The sequence below is a fragment of the Chamaea fasciata genome, unplaced genomic scaffold, assembly GCF_029207755.1.
Source record: "Chamaea fasciata isolate MVZ Bird 193981 ecotype frontalis unplaced genomic scaffold, bChaFas1.0.hap1 SCAF_40, whole genome shotgun sequence".
NCBI lineage: Eukaryota > Metazoa > Chordata > Aves > Passeriformes > Sylviidae > Chamaea > Chamaea fasciata.
In genome coordinates this window covers 1,125,814-1,144,571 of record NW_027094125.1, presented here as the reverse complement: position 1 = coordinate 1,144,571, position 18,758 = coordinate 1,125,814, and the positions used below count along the sequence as shown (strand labels likewise).

Genomic DNA, 18,758 nt, shown 5'->3' with positions numbered 1-18,758 from the left:
CCTGGGGACGCTGGGCACCGTGACACTGCTGTCCTTCCCTGGGCATGGCCCAGCACAGCCCAGGCTGCTCCAGGGAGAGCTCTGGGCTCTGGGAGGGACAGGATCGCCCGTCCCAGGGAGCAGGATTCAGGCCTTGGCCCTTCCGCTCCCTCAAACAAAGGGTTTGCTCAGCACCAGAGCCAGTGCCCAGTGCCTCTGCCTGCAATCACAGCCTCCAATTCCCAGCTGTAACGAGGCCCTGGGGAGGCTTCATCAGAAAGGGCTTTCAGTGGCAACTCTTAAGGCTCCAAGGCTCTTTGGGTTTTTCTTCTGACTTGGATTTCTTGAGGGACTGCTGCTGTCTCCTGTCAGGATCTGAGGATCCTGGACTCAGGACACCAAATCCACCCCAGGGCTCATTCAAAGGAAGAAAGGCCTAATGAGTCGTTACCTTCCCAGCCCTTTGTCAAGTCTTTAAGACTTGTACAGCTAATTAGAGAGGTTCGAGGACGTGAGATGAAGGTTCCAATGCCCATTTTGAAGGGGTGATAACAGCATTGTGCAGCTGACACCGATCCAGGGTATCCTAGGGATATCCTAAGGACCCATGGAGAAACAGTTCCTCATGGCCCAAGACGGGATGGAGAACTCTGCCCATCTCCCCCAGCCCCGGCCCTTTGTCTCAGTGACCACCTGGGACCTGCCTCACTTTCTGTGACATGAGACTTGTCCACTGAGTTCTGTAGTGACGTTACAGCTCCTCTGCACCAACTTCCACCTCCTTTCACCCTAGATCTGACTGCCAACAGGCACGGAAGGGTTTCTGCTAATCATAAAACAGAAAAGATATTAGTTAAAAATAATAACAACCAAAAACCCCCATAAAAACCCCAAAGTAAAACCACCAGCAACAAAAGAAACAAACTAACAAGCAGAACCCCAGAAGCCCACCCAGCTCCAGAGGTGGAACATGCAAAAGAGCCGGACACAACAAATGATTCCCACATCCTCCACGACCCCTGCAGGCGGTGCCCCTCGGGCAGGTCCTGCCCAGGGACCCCTCACAGCCCCACGGGTCCCGGCCCCGCTGGGTTTGACAGGTCCCCTCCCAAAATGCCGAGTTCAGTTCTGACCCAGCATTAAAAACCCCAAGACTAAATAGCAGATTCCAGAATCCTGCAAAATCCCGCCCAAGAACATTTCGCTATAAAATCACAAGTATTAACAAAAGCTGAGAAAGTCAACAACGTTCGAAAACAAGCTTCAAGCACTTGGACTAGAAGAGCTCAGGCAATAAAATGAATTGGAATGAACCCTCTCTTTCTAACATGTGAGCAGTGCAATGAAGGATTTATCTTAATTTTACTGTAGCCGCTATTAATAAAGTGCAAGATTTAAGAGTCTCGAAAAATAAAAATAAATAAATAAAAAAGACCCCCCACTATACCAAAAAGACAAACCTCATTTTTATTTACTGTCATGAAGCTCCTGAAAAAACAATCAAATCATCCTGCAAGTTCAGAGGTACAAAAGAAATCTGACTTGAGTTTCTGCACCAAATCACAGCAGCGTTTGTCCCACTGGCCATTCAGAATGGGAGCAAACAAACAAATCCATATTTTCCAAGATATTTTCCATGGTCATCCTCCATTTCTTTAAGGCAGATTGCACCAAAGACTGATTATATTCTGCCTGGGAAGAAAGATGCTTTGAGTTATTTAAGCTTTGAGGTGCATTTAAAAATGACTTTCACTAAAGTCAGATAACTCCCAGGCTTGAAGGTAAGGCTTAAATAAAATTAGCCACTTGCCTGCAATATTTGCAGACAGAACACACTGAAATGCCCTTTCACACGAAAATCTAAAAGAAATCTTAAATCTAATTCTGGCCAACACCAGCCGGAGACAAGATGAGAGCTGTTACCAATTCTGAGTTTGGTTCCCAAAGTGATTGACCCCAAAGCCTGCGATGAACTTTGGCAGAATTGTGCACAGCGGCTCTGAAACCCGGGCCCGCAATGACAGAAGTGTTTGGACCTGGGTGACGTCCCTTCCAGCCACCAATTGCACAGTGACAGCTGCTGCTCCCACAGGAAAATGGGCTTTGGGGTCATTGGAAGCACCAGCCCAGCCCAGTGCCTGGCTGCATTGTAATGAACAAGAGATTCACTCAGCCAATATATCGAGCAACAATCAATTTATCAATTCATTAATTCAAATGATAAAATGTGAGCAAAGCAGCGTGCTGGGTACAGTGGGGGGTTCCCGAATGCTGAATTTTGCTGGTATTTATTGCCCATCTTCATAAAGCACTACTCAGCAGGTTTTTTTGGTGGTTTCCTCCTAGTTTCTATTTGTGAAGTCCGATTTCCATACCCCATTGTGATCAGTTCCTATTGGTGACATCGAATTTCTATTACCCCAAGGTTGTAAATTAGTGATGGTGATGTCCGTTTTCTCTTTCCAGAATCATACATCAGTGATGGTGATGTTTGGCTTCCCCTCCCAGGATCATGCATCTGTGATGATGGGGTCCAGTTTTCCTTTCCAGGATCCTCAGTTTTTTTAGCTTAGGATAAGCCCACTTCCTTCTTTTATTTAGTGGTTACCACTCCTTTTATATATCCTAAAGCTGTAGTTCAAAACCTCTCACTACAAAGCAGCTCAAAGCTTACAATAATTTTGTTTCAAAGCAAATAATAATACTTATGCATTCTTCTATCCTACATGCTAAAGGCCTAAAAAAACCCTTTAAACTTATATTGTGAGAACTTTAAAACTCACATTATTCACGTATAAGCATGCAAAATATTTGTCCAAAAAGCCTCTTTCCATGCTCTTTTTCCTGTTTGTTTGTTAAAACTCGTTTTCATAACTGTCCCCTGGCCTCATTCGACATATTTCAAAACAACTACACGGGTCACTTTTTGGTTTTTTTGGGTTTTTTTTGGGTTTTTTTTACCTGACAGGAAACACAACCCCACATTTCACAGCAGGAACCCCCGCAGGGGAAGGAGGGGTTGGTTTGGAAGCTCCTGAGTGCCCCCAGTGCAGCTGAGCCCGGAGCCATCCCTGCCTTGCCGAGCAGCAGCTGAGGAGCAGGAGCACTGCCCAGTGCGCCCCGTCTGTGTTGAGAGTGTGAAAAAATGAGTTTCGCTCTCTTGGAAAAATTTATAAGTTTTATTAAAAAAAAAAAATAGACAGTTTAGGAGACAGGAAAGCAAAGGTATCTCGGCCGAGGGTGCCTCCCTGGAAAAGGACACTCACTCCTTCAAAATCCTTGTTTTTAAGGATTAACCTTTTACATATGCGGTTTTTTTCAAACATTCTTTTGAGTCCAGATGTCCTTTTGGTTTTTGGCCCCCCTTCCTTCGAAACTTGCCCCACTGTACTAAATTATCATTTTATTAGATAGAAGTCCTTGTTGGTGCCTGTGAGTTTTTCTGATACCAGAAGATCAATGAACTCTCTCTTGTAGCCTTTGTTTCACCACTGTCTCGGTCTTATCAATTTCTGCAATGTAGAAGGATCTTCTCTCTCTGCATCTTCTGGTTTGGTCAGTTCAGATATTACAAAGACAAAAAAAACCTAGTCTTTTTACTATTCACCCTATGTCACAATCAGAAAAAACATTCATCACCTTTCTAAACTCTATTAATAAAACACAATACAGTATAAAAAGCCCACTTTCTAATATGCATTTATAACAAGAGGAATGACAGACTTGTCTTTACAAACTAGCACTGGAGGATCTTCTGGTAGATAAAACCAGCACTGAGAGATGAAAGAAACAATGGGGAGGATTCCACTGATTGATGAATGGAAAAGAAGATATTTGCCATTACAAACAAAATGTAGGTTTGCTGATAATTGAAACTGGATATTGAAACAGGAAAGAAACAATGGGGGAAACCCATAAATTCCGTAAGAATTAAAAATTAAAAGGGGGGTTATACATTAAAGGGGAATTTTAGGTATTAGGCACTCCGGGAAGTCTGTAACTCTCAAGTACCTCAGCCAATGGAGAAAGAGAGAGGGAAATGCAGCCGGGAAATGAGGATAAAACAGGAGGCTGCGTCCTCCAAAATTTGAGGGAGCCCAGGGGGAATGCCCCATGGCCTCTCCCTTAATCTGAATACAGTAAAAGGACTCCTTAGTCTCCTTTTTGGACATAAACCTCTGGCGTTTGTGGATTAATTTTCCTAACAGTGTCGGGCTGGCCGGGCCTGGGCGGGGTCTGGGGCAGTTGGGCCGGGGCAGTTGGGCCGGGGCAGGGCTCTCCAACCGCCCCGGGTGTGTAACTGCAACCCGGCAGCTGCCAGAACAGCCATGGAGCCCCGGCAGGTGGGTGGGGAAGGGGCAGCTCCCCCTGTGCCGGGCCCCGAGGGGCCTCGTGGGCCTGGGCTGTCCCACGGGGAACAGCCGCTTCCCTTTGGGAACAACGGGGCATTCCCGGGGCTGTTCTGGAGCCGGCAGCAGCTTTGGTGCTGGCCGTGGGGACGAGCCTGGCAGGGAGCGGGGGCTCCTGGCCGTGCCAAGGCCTCACATCTCCTCCGTCAGTGCGGGCACTAACGAGGGAGCAGCTCTTCGCTGCATCCCCAGCACCCCAGTTTGCAGCCCAGCCTCAGCGCTGCCCAGACGCCGCGCTGGGTTTCTCCCAGTCCCCTCCCAGATGATTGCTCGTGGCCCAGAGGAGCCCGCAGGGAGGGTCAGAGGGTGCTCCGGGGGCTGGAGCACTTCTGCCATGGGAAAGGCTGCGAGAGCTGAGACCACTGCCTGAAGAGGGCTCACGAGAGATCTTAGAGCTCCTTCCAGCCCCTGAAGGAGCTCAGGGAGAGTTCCCTAAAGGAACTTGGGGAGGGACTTTGGACAAGGATCTGCAGGGACAGCACAAGGGGGAATGGCTTCCAACTGAGAAAGGGCAGGGATCGACTGGACCTGGGGAAGAAATTCCTCCCTGGAGGAGGAATGGTGAGGAGGGTGGGGAAGCCCTGGCACAGGTTGCCCAGAGCAAACAGAGGTTGCCCTGGAAGTGTTCCAGGCCAGGCTGGATGGGGCTCTGAACAACTTCCCTCCTGGTGTTCTCATCAGGTAAGATATTTTCCTGCAGGTTGCTTGTTCCATTTTCAAACTCTGGGGTTGAAAGGATTCCCAGGGAGGGGAGGAAGACCCGAGCTGGAATTCCTCAGCTGGGGTAGGCTGGGAAAACATTTAGGGACCATTTAGGACCAGCGTCCTCAGGGACAGCCATGCAAACCTGAGTGTGCTCATCCCTGTGTTCTTCCAGGTGGCCCAGGAGCTTGGTCTGAGCCAGCAGATCCTTTCCCACATGTTCCTTCAACAGGAACCTTCCTCAAGAGCCCCAGAGGTGAGTACAGCTGTGCCGAGCTGCCTCAGGACCCTTTTGAGGTGGAACTTCGGGAAGGGAACTGCAAGAACCCTGCAAGGGGGAAGCTGCTCGGCCGTGGCTCTCCTGTCCAGCCCTGAGTGGGTTTCATTTCTCTGTGCCTCATTTCTGGGCGCCCATTTTACCCCAAAGGAGACTTCTTTTCTCTGTCTGGTTGGTTTAACAACACTTTTGACGGGGAACACGAACAAAGAGAACAGGAACCTGATCTCTGATGGTGCTGTTTAATTTCACTGTAGTCACCGATAAGGACGGGCAGGGAGACCAGCTCCTTTATAATTCTTTTATTAAGATCAGCTGTAGGTGGGGGGGGACTCGTGGGGCTGTGAACGACGCAGGGGAGGAGGCGTTCAGCTTTGCCGCAGAGCAGAGCTGGGTTTTCCGTTCCCGTGAAAGTTTTTTGGACGAAACTCCGGGAAAAACGGCGTTGGTCTCCTGGTCTAGAGATGCCAGTCTGGTCGAGTGCTGTTGAAGTTATGGTGACGAGGTGGAATCCAGTTCTGATTGCTGAGGTGCTCTATGGTTCTGCCGACCCAGAGTGGTTTTAACCTTGGCCCTTGGTTTCATGTTGGCTCATTGTTTTTAGGGTTTTTTTTTCTTCTCCTTCTGGGTGCTGAGGTCCATGGGAGTCTTCTTCATTTACATGCCGGGTGGTGCCATTGGTGGCCATGCGGGAAGCGGCAGGGCAGGAAGCGGCAGAGGCAGCAGGGCCAGGGCGGGGGAGAGAAGCGGCAGGGGAAGCGGCAGGGCAGGGATGGGTTCTCGGCGGGGAAGAATACAGTTCTAAGGGAAGAGACTTTGAGGTAAATAGCATTGAACAGGGAAAGCATTACAATAACAATGGGTATGGGGTAAACAGTATTTAACAAAGCAGACCTTTCAGTAGGTACTAGATAATGCGATAAGTAGCCTTTAACCGGGAAAAAGGCCGGGAAAAAGGCCGGTATGGGGTAAACGGTATTTAACAAAAGAGACCCTTCAATAGGTACGAGATACAAGGGAACCGGTATTTTAACTGAGAGAAGGCATTTTACAGTAGAATTCTTTAACTGAGTTTAGAAACTTGGATTTTATTTCTTACAGTCACAGCACAAGCAATGTGCTCAGAGTAGAAATAGATTTCATACGTTTCAGCAGATTTTGAAATCGGTGCTCCATGAATGAACACGCATTCTTGTTGGGAGCAGAAGAGGCATTTCAGATGGTACTTTGGAATAGGACGGAATACCTCTGCCGTCCTCTTAGCAGGATAAAGCAGAGAAGGAACATTAGATCTCCATTCCAGACTGTGAAAAGACTTTTTTTTTTTTTTTTTTTTTTTTTTTCCCCAGACACTTGCATTTCATTTCATTCTTTTTTCTTTTCTTCGTTTAACACATTGCCCCTTCATGTCATCTTGTTTGGTGCTAAAATCCATGGTAAAGCATTTTCAGAAATCACTTCTGGAAACAAAAGGAAGCTCTCCTGGGACATTTCACAAAGGCAGGCAAGCTGTGACAGGGACAAGGGGGAGCGGCTTTAAGCTGAAATAGATGTAGATTGGATATTAGGGAGAAACTCTGGGCTGTGGGGGTGCTGAGGCCGGAGAAGCTGTGGCTGCCCCCGAGCCCTGCAAGTGCCCCAGGCCGTGTTGGACGGGGCTCGGAGCAGCCTGGGATAGCAGAAGGGAGATGGAATGAGATGATCCTTGACGTCCCTTCCAACCCAAACCATTCCGGGATTCTCTGCTATGAATTTAAACCCCACGATTCTCCCCTCACCACCCGCTCCCTCTCCTGCAGGCGTGGCAGGAGGCAAAAGAACACAAAGAACGACCCTGGAGCGGCGCAGACAGAGCGAGACGCAAACGAAAAGCAGGAAGCCATGGGAAAGCGTCCGGGACGAGAGCAGAAACACGGGCAGAGAGCGGCACAGGGACATTCCCGGGCTCGCCGCTTCACATCCCTCCCGCCAGGCTCCGGGAAATAGAAGCGGAGCTGATCTGCGCTGACGAGGCGGACACGGAGTTCGGCTCCGGCGAGCCGGTGGAGCCGGCAGTGCCGGCAGCGGTGCCAGCGGCGGTGCCAGCAGCGGTGCCAGCGGTGGTGCCAGCAGCAGCAGTGCCAGCGGCGGTGCCAGCGGCAGTGCCAGCAGCAGCAGTGCCAGCGGCGGTGCCAGCGGCAGTGCCAGCAGCAGCAGTGCCAGCAGCGGTGCCAGCAGCGGTGCCAGCGGCGGTGCCAGCGGCGGTGCCAGCAGCGGTGCCAGCGGCGGTGCCAGCGGCGGTGCCAGCAGCGGTGCCAGCGGCGGTGCCAGCGGCGGTGCCAGCGGCGGTGCCAGCGGCGGTGCCAGCAGCGGTGCCAGCAGCAGCGGTGCCAGCAGCGGTGCCAGCAGCGGTGCCAGCAGCAGCGGTGCCAGCAGCAGCAGTGCCAGCAGCGGTGCCAGCAGCAGCGGTGCCAGCGGCAGCAGCTCGGGCTCCTGGCCAAGCCCGGGAGGACAGCCGCGGGCTCGGCGCTGGCGCGGGGCTCCAGGCGGCCCTGCGGGAAGGCAGCGCCCGGTGCCGGCAAGGGGAGTTCACAGCAGCCGCCGCCAAGTTCTCCGCGGCGCTGGAGGTACGGTATCGGTGCGATTCAGGACGGCTCGTGTAGAACTCCGACTTCTTCAGAGGGCACTATAGCAAAGTTGATTGAAGGACAGGTTCTTTTTATACAGTGTTTGGGTACAATGAATAGGATCGCTCCTTTAGGGCACCACCTTTTTGCTAACGTCTCTACCAGTGAATAAGTTGGGAAAACACCAGGTGTCAGGAGGAGGATATCTACAGGGATTGTTTCGGGTTCCTCCTCACGATTTCCCAGGCCAGACTGAGAGAGTTTTGTCCTTGGCTCTCCCACAGGCTTCGAGGCACTGCCTGGAGCCTAAAATCTATTTTCTGACCACTGTCAGCTCCCCCAGTATGGGGCTAAAGGGCTGTGACCCCATGGCAAAGCCACGGCTGGGGCACGGGTGTGACCTGCAGGGCAAAGCCAGGGCTGTCCCCGCTCTCCCTGGGGCAGGAATAGCAAAGGGAACCAGGAGCAGCAGCCTGGAGTGCCTGGGGTTGGGGAGAAATCCTGAAAACTGGGGTTATAAATAAGCCACAGAAGGGGGGAAGTGTTGGGCTGAACTAAAGAATGTCAGGTGATTTCGTACTTTTCTCCAGTTATTAACTGTATTAATGTGTGGAGGAAATTGAGGTCCCATAGAGTGAGGGGGAAAAAAAAAAGCTTCTCTTTTTAATCTTAGCTCTATTAGCAACAAATGCCCTCTCAATAACTGGGGAGTTTTCACTCTGCCTCAGCGAATGTTTTCTCTCCACTCTGACTGCAATCCCTTCAGCCAGGCATTTGAAACTCTGAGCAGGGCACTGCATGTTTCTTTAGCACTGTTCTGCCAAACTTGATTCGAAAACATTTGTCAAATATTAGAGATTCCCAGTTCACAAGAAAATATCCTGTTCTTAATTTTTTTTCCCTGCAATAATGAAGTAATTTCTTAATCAATAAATATTATAGCAGTCAGTGAGTAAAATGACAAAGTGTCATCTTCCTTAAGGGCTTTTTTGCCCCCTGTATTCTGATATGAGCTGTGGTAGAGGCAGCACCACGGGTCACTTAAGAAGAGAGGAGGACTTTGTCTCCTCCTATGAGGAAAAGCTGGCGAATGAACATACCAGGAAAATGGATGAAGGAATTAATCCCTGGGATTGCAGACAGAGGGATTGGGACATCACAGAATTGTAGGGCTGGTGCTCCTCAGTGTAAGGGTTTAGGCTTCTTTTTTCTCTTGCCAAGGTCAGGATGAATACATGGGAAACGAAGGACTGAGTGTGGACTTGGACTGTTCATTATATCTTATCAATTTACAGTATTTACAGGCTCACACACTGTGAGGCACAACTAGCACGCCAGGAAAACGAGGTACAATGGAGTGCTTCTAACTCCTTCCGAGGCCTTTTAAATGATAATTACCCAGTACCAAGGTGACACTATATTGTTTATGTTTTTGATCCAATAATGACCACTCAAGGCCTGCAATGTAGACCTTTTTCACCCAGTTACAGAAAACCACCTAAACCCATGAAGAAGAAGGAAGAAGAAGGTGAAGAAGGACAAAGACAACAGCCAAAATCCTCCATCTTGACTCACATGTATTACCATACACTAAAACCCCAAATTCTAAGTTTCTAGGACTCCAACACCTCAGCAGTCTCTAAATCCAGCTCTCCTCAGAAACAAAAACCCCAGAACATCCCTGAAAGATGCTCCTGTCCTCTGTGCTGATTTTTGTAAGGCTGACTTTAGTTAAAGGCAGAGTCTATTAGACGTCAGTTTTCTCCACTGATCAGTGACAAAAAGCATTTCCACCCAGCAAATGGTGTATTTTAATATTTGGAAATCACGGTTTTGTTTCATGTGCAGCTTTGCAGCAAAGGCTTCGCTCCAGAGGATCCCTTGAAGTCCTCTCCAGATGATATTTCCAGGCTTTCCAGTTGGATCGAGTCAATGCTCGTCATCTGCTACTTAAAACTGGGGCAGCCTGACCTTGCTCTGCATCATGCACACAGGTGAGAGGAGATACAGATTAGATCCACTGCTGAGACTGAAATCCAAACTGAAGCTAAGACTAGGAATAAATGCTGTGCAGGAAGAACCAGTGTGATAGTGAGAAAAGAGGAATGAAGCAAACACACCTTACACGTGGCACTGGTGTTCAGATCAGACTGATCATCTCTGTTGAAGGGTCAAGTTTTGCCCACGTTGCACCTCTGCCTTGGACAGAGAGTATTTCAGAATACCTCAGGTTCACCTTCTGATGCATTCCAGATGCACAGTGCTGCCGGGGAGATGGGCCAGACACCGGCTGCTCCTGTCAGGGGAGCTGGGGGTTAACAAGAGCTGGTGCTGTAGCAGTTTTGTTTATGTTACTTACATGCCAAAGGCAAGAGAGACTATTACCCCCCGGAACATTTTTTTCTGGAGCAATACGCAAACCTCTAATGAAATTGCATTTAGGATAAAACCACAGTGAAATGAACCTTTAAGTGACATTTTTTAGTAATGTTTTCTTCATTGAGCACAGCTGGAGAGAGAGGAAGAGAGAGGGAGTTCCCCTGATGCTTGAGATGCAGCACTGAGCTGAGGCACACAGTGTCTGCCTCAGGCACCGCTTGATTCTCAGGAGCTTTTGAGAAACCCCAGTCTCACCCTGTCCATCCCTGTTCTCTCCCCAAGGAGCATCATTCAGAACCCCTCTCACTTCTGCAATCACCTGCGCCAAGCCGCTTGCTTTCGCTGCCTGCACAGATACTCAGAGGCCGCCAGGTACTTCTGCTGCTCGGGCTTCCACAGGGCTCCTCTGCATCCCTTTCCTTGCAGCAGTGACACATCCTCTAGGAGCCAGGCTTTTCCCAAATCTCTGGGAGCCTCGCCCTGGCTTTGCGTGTGTGATCTCAGGGGCAGCAGAGCAGAGCTCCAGCCCCCCCAGTTCACATTAATGTGAATAATCCCAACTGTTTTCTGGCAGAATTTGGTGAGCTTAAAAATGCGTTTGCTGATGTTTGTCTAAAAGTTGGGCAAGGACTGGGAGTTCTGTGTGAGCTTTGGTGTTCAGCTCAGCTGACACTCTTAGAGCAGGACCTCCTTTCAGCCTGGCCACAGAGTCCCTCCTGTGGCTGTCCCCTCCTGTGGCTGTCCCCTCTGGCTGTCCCCTCCTGTGGCTGTCCCCTCCTGTGGCTGTCCCCTCCTGTGGCTGTCTCCTCCACTCTCTGCTTTGTCCCCAGGAGTGCCATGGTGGCGCAGTGTCTGTACGTCCTGGCCGACGGCGCGGGGCTGCAGATCAGTGACCTCCTGCAGCTGTACTGGCAGGTAACACCTGACAGCCTGGGCCAAGCCGGGAGGGACCCGCAAGGATCGCCCAGACCAGCTCCTGGTTCCCAAGAGTCACACCCTGTCCCTGGGAGTATTGTCCAGCTGCTCCTGGAGCTCTGTCAGGCTTGGTGCTGTGACCACTTCCCCAGGGAGCCTGTTCCGGTGCCCAAACAGCCTCCGGGGGAAGAACTTGTTGCTAATATCCAACCTAAACCTCCCCTGACACAACAATGCTGGATACGGCTGCTGGAGGCATTTCACAGAATTCACAGAATCACAGAATGACTGGGTTGGAAGAGACCTTCAAGATCACCGAGTCCAACCCATGCCCCAACACCTCAGCTAGGCTACGGCACTGAGTGCCACGTCCGGTCTTTTTTTAAACACACCCAGGGATGGTGACTCCAGTCCTTTATTATTCTTTCCATGAAAAGCTTTTTTCCTAATACCCAACCTGTATTTCCCTCGAGACTGTGTCCTTTTTTCGTAAGGCTTCATGATGAGGCTTTCAGAGAGCGCAGAATCATTTTTTCTCTCCATCTGAACGACAGTTTCTCTTGTCCCTGTCTCCTGCTTGAAGATGGAGGCTCATGGAGTCTCCACCCAAACCACCTGGTTGTTTTGTTTGGGGTTTTTTTTCACTAGCCTTTACCCAAGGTGAAACCTATCATTTCTTTGCCCGTTTTTAGGCTATGATTCAAGAAGCCCTCAGTGGAGAAGACTCTTTTTCTGCTCTGTACACACCTTTTGAGAAAGAGGACAAGGCTGACAAGATAAAGGAGGCCAACAAAACCTTTGCTGAGAAGTACCCTGATTATGTGCAGCACATATTTACAGGTAACAGCAGGTTTCAGCTGCCCTTAAGCACTGTGGATTCTGTTTGTGCAGCCGAATTCAAAAGGGTTGGAGACAGTTGGAGAGTTTGAGCTGCTTGGCCTTCAAACACTTCTGCTGCTCTGGGGAATTGGGCTGAATATATTTATCTCAGGCATCAGCAAAATTTAAACTGTTGATGCAGACAGGTGCAGAGCCCAAAGATTCAAAGCCCAGTGAGAGCTGGATGTGTTGGTTTTGCCATCTGTGTTTTGGCAAGGTTTCTGGAGACCATTTCACTCCTTCTTAGACTTCCCTTTTCTTTCCTGCATAAAAGTAACTTCTCTTACAGCTGTAAAGAAATATGACAGTGGAAATTATTTTCCTTTCCCTACGCAGATCCTTATGGAATTCACCTGTTGCCAGAGAAGGCTGAATCTCACCCTGGCCAGCAGTACTTACTGACTCTTGGCTTCAGAAACAGAGAGATTGGTAAAACCGTGGAAAAGTTTGTAACTCGAAAACTGCCAGTCTTTCCAGGTGTGCCAACTTGCTGAAGAACTGGCCTGGCTCAGGGGGGACCCCCACAATCCTTACTAGATCAGGTCGTGAGGGGTGTCTCAGGACCCATTTCCATCAGTGGCAGCAGCCCTGACAGCCCAGGCAGCTCTTCCCATCCTCTTCGCTCCTCCTGCAGTTCATCCAACATTCTGCCAGATCCCCTAAAGAAAATGGAGATGAATGAACGAAGCCTCTGTGGCTCTGTGATTTCATTTCCTAGGCCAGAAAATAACTTTCAGTCCCAGCACGGAGGAAGAAGCCGACACCTTTTGGCAGAGCACTGAGGAAAGGATCATGGCAGCCTTGGCTTTTATCGGAAGCACCAAGATAAAGGTGAATATCCCATTCCGGTTATGTGGTGTGTGGGAGGGACATGTGCTTTTGGGGAGGAATTCCTGCTGCTCATGCTCCTGCAGGGTCTGGAAATGCTCCCTGGAGAGGATCTGTTCCTGCTGGGGGCATTCCCTTGGATGCACTTCAAGAAGCTGCACCTACAAACAGAGTGTGGGTTGGACACTGGAAACACAAGAAAAGCCTGGTCTTTCTGAAAGCCCCAGAAAAACTGCAATTTTTAAATTTTTGACCCCTCCCAATTCTCTCTTTGCTTTTGGAGATGAGATTCCTCTATTGCCACTACTGCAGTCTCAAAAGAGTAACAGGAAGAGAAAAAACTTTGAAATCAGGCAGGTTTTGCATTCCCCACGACTCCCCTCTTCTGTAAATGGATTTGGAGGAACGGGACCACACAGTTCGAGCAGAGATAAGCAGAGAGGTCTGCTTCCCAGGGCACAGGGAAAAGGAACGCATCCTGTCAGAGATGAGAGCAGAGTGCTGCCTTAGGGCTGCCCAAGCCAGTCCCCACTGTAGGAATTTACACTGCTCCCGCAGAGCAGTATTTTCCACTAGCTTTACACCTCCCCTCTGACATTTAAATGTTCTTGCTGCAGCACAAGTGCCCTCGCAGAAAAGCCAGGTGAGACCCCAGCAGCACAGAAGGCAGCAGCCAACTGACCTTTTCCCCAAGGAGGTTGGCACAGCAGCCCCGGGGTCCGGGCAGGGGCTGCCCTGGTGCCACGTCCACAGCAGCCAGGACAGGGAACTGGGCTGAACCAGGGGTTCATAACCAGCCTCAGGGATCAGTGTGGGAGCTGCCACGGAGAGGAGGAAAGCCCCAGGGGAGAAGAGAGAGTCACTGAGTTGGAACAAACAGCTGCCAGGTCCATGTCCATAGTCAGAGGAAACACATTCCCGTTCCCTTCAGCTTTCAGAGCGTTCAGTGATCCCAGCAAGACCAAACCTCTGACCCATGAGCAGATGGCAGTGCCAGTCCAACCTGGCAACAGAGATGGGCACAGAGCCAGAGCTGCTCTGCTGATGGGGACTGATATCTCTTTATGGCCCTGACAGAGATTTTTGGGCCACTTTTGTTTCCTTTAAAGTACTCCACAATTGTCTTCAAGCCACAAATATGATTCCACATTATTTCCATCACACATCAGCTAAATTAAAAATGGCCAAACTTCAGCTACAGACTCAAGCACTACCACTTACTTGGATAGGAAAAAATAATATATTTGGGGTTTAACAGAACAAACACTTCTTTCTGCTGCCCTCTTCCTCATTTGTGGATGCAAACATGCGATCTAATTTGTTCTGCTCAGGCTGGTTTTGACCAAACCCACTCAGTGCTGAACCCAAGCTCATTCAACCATGGCACCACTTAAGAGAAGTCAATTCTGCCCCCCCGGTTTTGCAGCCACACAGCCTGGAGTTCGGAACATCATTTATACACACTCTGTTGTGGCTGAGATAGGAAAGGAAAGCTGGAACATGCTCCAAACCGGCCATGGTCCTGCTGCCTGGAGGCCAGAGACCACCTCTGCAGGTTTCAGTTCCTCCAGGGTCTGTCTTTGAAACCATGGATTGGTCTGCACCCAAACCATGAGCTGACAGCCTGCGTGCTTTCCCGAGGCTGGAAAAGCCGTCCAGGAAAGTCAGGTGACATTCAGTGGAGGGGGTGATGGAAAAACCCGTTCCAAAGGAGAAAATTGTGTTGGTGTTTGTTATCTGCTGTCTCCCCTTCCCATCTATCACGATGACATCTTTATTTTCCTAGTCTTCCTAGAGAGCTCGTGGCAAGAAAGTCTTTTTGCTGCCTCTCTGAAGGCTGTCCCAGCAGCATGGTCTGAAAGGCGCTGGCTGGCTCACTGCTGACAGCAGGACCAGCCAACACAGATGAGAAGCCTGGAGGCACAGGACACCGAGGATCAGGGTGCTCCCTGTGCCTCTCCTCTCACCTTCTCTTTTTTCTGGGCACACAGGATGAGCGTGGCCCCTGTACACGGGCCATCGAGAAGTTCCACCATGCCAGCCTGCTCAGCCACCTGCAGAGAGGGGAGGAACACGCCCAGGTGATGACCCAGGCCATGGCTGAGCTGGCCACTGTTCCCTACCTGCAGAGAGTCTCTCAGGAGGATGGCCAGCTGGTAGGTTTTGATTTCCAACACTTGTTTTGGCCTCTGCAGGCTGAGAGAGGGAGAGCAGGAAGGGCCAGGGCAGAGTTCTGTGCTGTTGCCATGTGCTCTGGAAGTCCTTTCTCCAATGTAGGGACCTGAAAGGGTTCTCAAATCCTCCTGCAGTGCTTTGACAGAGGAGGAGCTGATCACCTGCAAGGGTGACTGACAGAACCACCAGGACTCACCTGTCACTGTCTATTGAAAATCCCTTCTCTGCCCCCAAAACCTCTCCAAATTGGTCTGGAAACATGATAGCAATGACTCAGCTCATGCTGCCTTGACACCTCTGACACCTCAGAAGGCACCTGCAGCAAAACAGCCTGAACTGGGGTACAGCTGAGAAGGAGGGGGGGGAAAGGAGGGAAAATTGATTTTCTGTGCTGGGTGCATCTAACAGACATGCTCCCTGTCTGGGAACAAACCTGTCTGCCAGCTCCTGGTAATTTGTCAGACTTGCTGCAGAGGTGAAGAATCCGTCAGGCTGTTGAGAAACACGGACTGGGCCCTTGGCAGACCCAACCCAGCTCCAGCAAGAGCCAGCAGTGGGATGAGTGCTGCAGCCAACGAGGCCAAAAGGGATGGTTTCCAAGGGGGTTGGGAAAAAAGAGGAGGGGGAAGCATCTCCTTGCTGTGGATCAGTGGCCAGGTGGTGTCTCCTCACCTCCCCTGAAGGGATGCCTCAAGCCTTCTGCCTTGAGCACACCCAGGGATGCTGGTTCCTACAGACACGGTGCTAGTAGATCTTAATTCCTTGTCACAAGTAAAATGCTTGTGAAGAGACTCCAAAAACTTTTCGTTTGGATTCCCTTTAACTTAACCCAACGTTTAGGAAGATAATTTTTTTAGAGAGCACCAACAGCACAGGTCTCAAGTACCAGTTTTCCCCAGTTTGTTCCTAAACACTGATGTTTAGGACACCCTGGATCCAACCCGTGTCTCTCTGTCTCTGAATTAAGAGTATTTGAACCATTTTCCAGGGGTTGGGAAGGGTGCAGGGTGAGGCAATGCCAGGACTACCCTGGAAGGGGGCTGTGTGGAGGCAATAAAGGTATTTCAGATCTACAAGAATGCAGTGCAAGGGCTGAAACAAAGATGAGTTGGCCGTGCTCAGTGTGTGAAAAATGAGTCGCAAAATCATCATTCAAGGATTTGAATTCGGGTTTATTTTGTGCGTTCAGAGAAATGATTTCTCTGTGAATTCCACACTGATTGTTTGTGTCCCGGTGCCACAGCTGCAGTCACTGATGGCAGACGCCGTGGACATCCTGGCAGGAGGACCTGGAGAGCGTGCGTGGGCTAAAATACAGAAGGTAACAAACAGCCTGCAGCAAAGGGCAGGAAATGTCCCTGAGCCTGGTCTGTTCAAACGGCAGAAAAGACAGGAGGTGCCAGGGTGAAACCAGAGCAGGTGAAACCAGAGCAGGTGAATCCTGACCCGTGCCTGGGCTCAGGCAGCAGCCGCAGGGAGACGTGTCTGATTCGCCTGGGAGCCAGCGAGGGTCCGGCTGCATCCCTGCCGTGCAAACACCATCGCTGCCGCGGCACCAGCAGCAGCGCAGTCATGTCAGCACCTGATGTGCCAGATCAGTTCTAATTCGGGGGGCTGGAGCCCACTCCTGTTCTATAAATATGAAAAGCACAGGCAGACCGTGCCAAACAGCAGTTCCGGGTAGGGACATCATTCCTCTGCTGCTTGCTGGTGGCATCCCCAGCAGCGCAGACGCTGCTGGATGGCCCTAAAGGAGCTGCCGTAAATCCTGCTGCTGTTCTGGTGTCCCCTTTGCCCTCACTCCACACCCCACCCACCACCTGGGACCCATTTTCCTTCCTCTTTCTGCCCTTGGTGCTCACGCAGAGACCAGCACTGCCCCCAAAACAGAACAGGCACGTTTAACAGAGGAGGAAAGTCGTGCAGACACTTTAATTTGGTCTCTGGCTGAAGGGTCCTGCGGGCTCGGTGGTTGTGGTTAATAGGGTCAAGCACTATGGGATCAGTCTTCCCCAGACTTCCCATATACTAGCTGAGGACTTCCAAGGCTTTTCTTTCAACGTCTTCAAGACAAGGCTGGCATCAGAAACACTCTCTCTGCTCCTCTGCACGTTTCTGTGCCGAGCACATCACAGCAGAGCCGCCCCACGAGGCTCTTTGGAGAGCCCCAAGCTCCCCGTGCTCCTGTGGCAGTGGATCTTTTGGCAGCAAAGGAGCCAAAGCCCAGGCACAGGTGCCCCTCGAGCTTCAGCAGCACAGCAGAAAACCCTTTCCCGTGGCCTCGTGCACGGTGCAATGTGCAGCCCATCCCCTGAACAGGTCCCCCTGGGCAGCTCCATGGGCACCAGGAGGAGGAGGAGGAGGAGGAGGCAGAGCTTCTCTCCCAGACTCTTTGAGCCCTGGGTGCCCCAGGGCAGCAGATGGAACGGTGCAGAAACTTTCCTGCTTGCCTCTGTCAAAAACACATCCCCTGGCTGACCCAAAGCATGGCCAGAGCATCTGGCACAGCTCCAGGCCAGGCCAGGGCTGAGGACACTTTGGGGACAGCTCAGGACATGGATCTGTACAAGAGGAAGCCACACTCAGACTGATTTGCTTTGTGCTGTGCCTGAAGAAGCCACACTTCACTGAATGCCTGTCAGCATGGCAGAGCAGGAGTTTTTTTATTTTTATTTTTAATTATTTCAGCTTTAAATGCAAGGGGCAGATTGATTCTTTAGATCCTCCCACGATGCAGGGTCTGTAGAGCAGAGCTCTGTGTGAAGGGAGTCTGTTCCACTGCAATGAAGGAATTGAATCCAAACAGAAATGGAGAAAACAAAAATAACGACAAACTCGGGTATCACTGCTGCCACCAGTTGTCCAAGAGGAGCCTCTGTGTATTTTTGTTTCTAAGTGCTATCAGTTTTGAAATAAACAAACTGTAGAGGCTTTTAAAGTTTTTATGGAAGCGAATGGACTTGCTTGTGACACCACTTCTTTGGGATTGCAGGTGGCACTAATCGAAGAGTACCTGAGGGAGGGAGAAGAGTATTTCTTAAGCACCCCACACGTGCAAATACCCGGAAGGGAAAACATCAACAGGCCTCCAAAGGGACAGAAATATTTGAGGCTGAAAAATACAAACATGTTCATTCCCAACCCAGAAAGCTTGGCCACAGGGCCCAAAAAAAGACGCATAGTTTTTGCAAAAAGTTGACTTTGTAGGCATTTTGTAGCTGTTGATACCAATCTGATAGATGGCAATCTGATTTTACATTGTATTAACTTGAAGTTGTATTAATGTAAATTTAAATTGTAGTCAATTATATTTAACTGTATAAATATAACTTGTATTTTAAATTTAAGTGGTATTACGTAGTATTTAGTTGCATTAACTTTAGTTTGCAAATTTAAATTCAGATTGCATTCATTTGTATTTACTTGTAGTAATTTTAAATTGGATAAGTTTAAATTGCTATTGTATTAAACTGTATTTAGTTGTGTAAATTTAAGTTGTATTACTTTCAATGGTATTGAACAGTATTTAGTTGCATTAACTTTAGGTTATGTGAATTTAAATTCTATTAACTATTGTTTAATTGCATAAAACTAAGTTGTATCAGTTTA

At 49.8% G+C, this 18,758-nt stretch overlaps 1 protein-coding gene across 1 annotated transcript; it reads left to right on the top strand.

Moving 5' to 3' along the window:
• The first annotated feature begins 4,946 nt into the window (after positions 1–4,946).
• On the top strand, positions 4,947–18,348 carry LOC136303669 (spermatogenesis-associated protein 16-like). Its single transcript, XM_066207260.1, has 13 exons — positions 4,947–5,069; positions 5,266–5,346; positions 7,176–7,484; positions 7,857–7,973; positions 9,822–9,967; positions 10,635–10,724; positions 11,183–11,267; positions 11,960–12,107; positions 12,483–12,623; positions 12,865–12,977; positions 14,966–15,130; positions 16,393–16,470; positions 18,142–18,348. Exons 1-13 carry the CDS (start codon positions 4,947–4,949, stop codon positions 18,346–18,348), a joined length of 1,803 nt encoding a protein of 600 aa, XP_066063357.1.
• The last annotated feature ends 410 nt before the right edge of the window (positions 18,349–18,758 follow it).

Coding starts and splice junctions, on each gene's coding strand:
- LOC136303669 (XM_066207260.1), top strand. CDS start 4,947: ATGGTGAGGAGGGTGGGGAAGCCCTGGCACAGGTTGCCCAGAGCAAAC. Junction 7,485..7,856: donor CGGTGGTGCCAGCAGCAGCA/GTGCCAGCGGCG, acceptor CAAGCCCGGGAG/GACAGCCGCGGGCTCGGCGC. Junction 7,974..9,821: donor AGTTCTCCGCGGCGCTGGAG/GTACGGTATCGG, acceptor TTTCATGTGCAG/CTTTGCAGCAAAGGCTTCGC.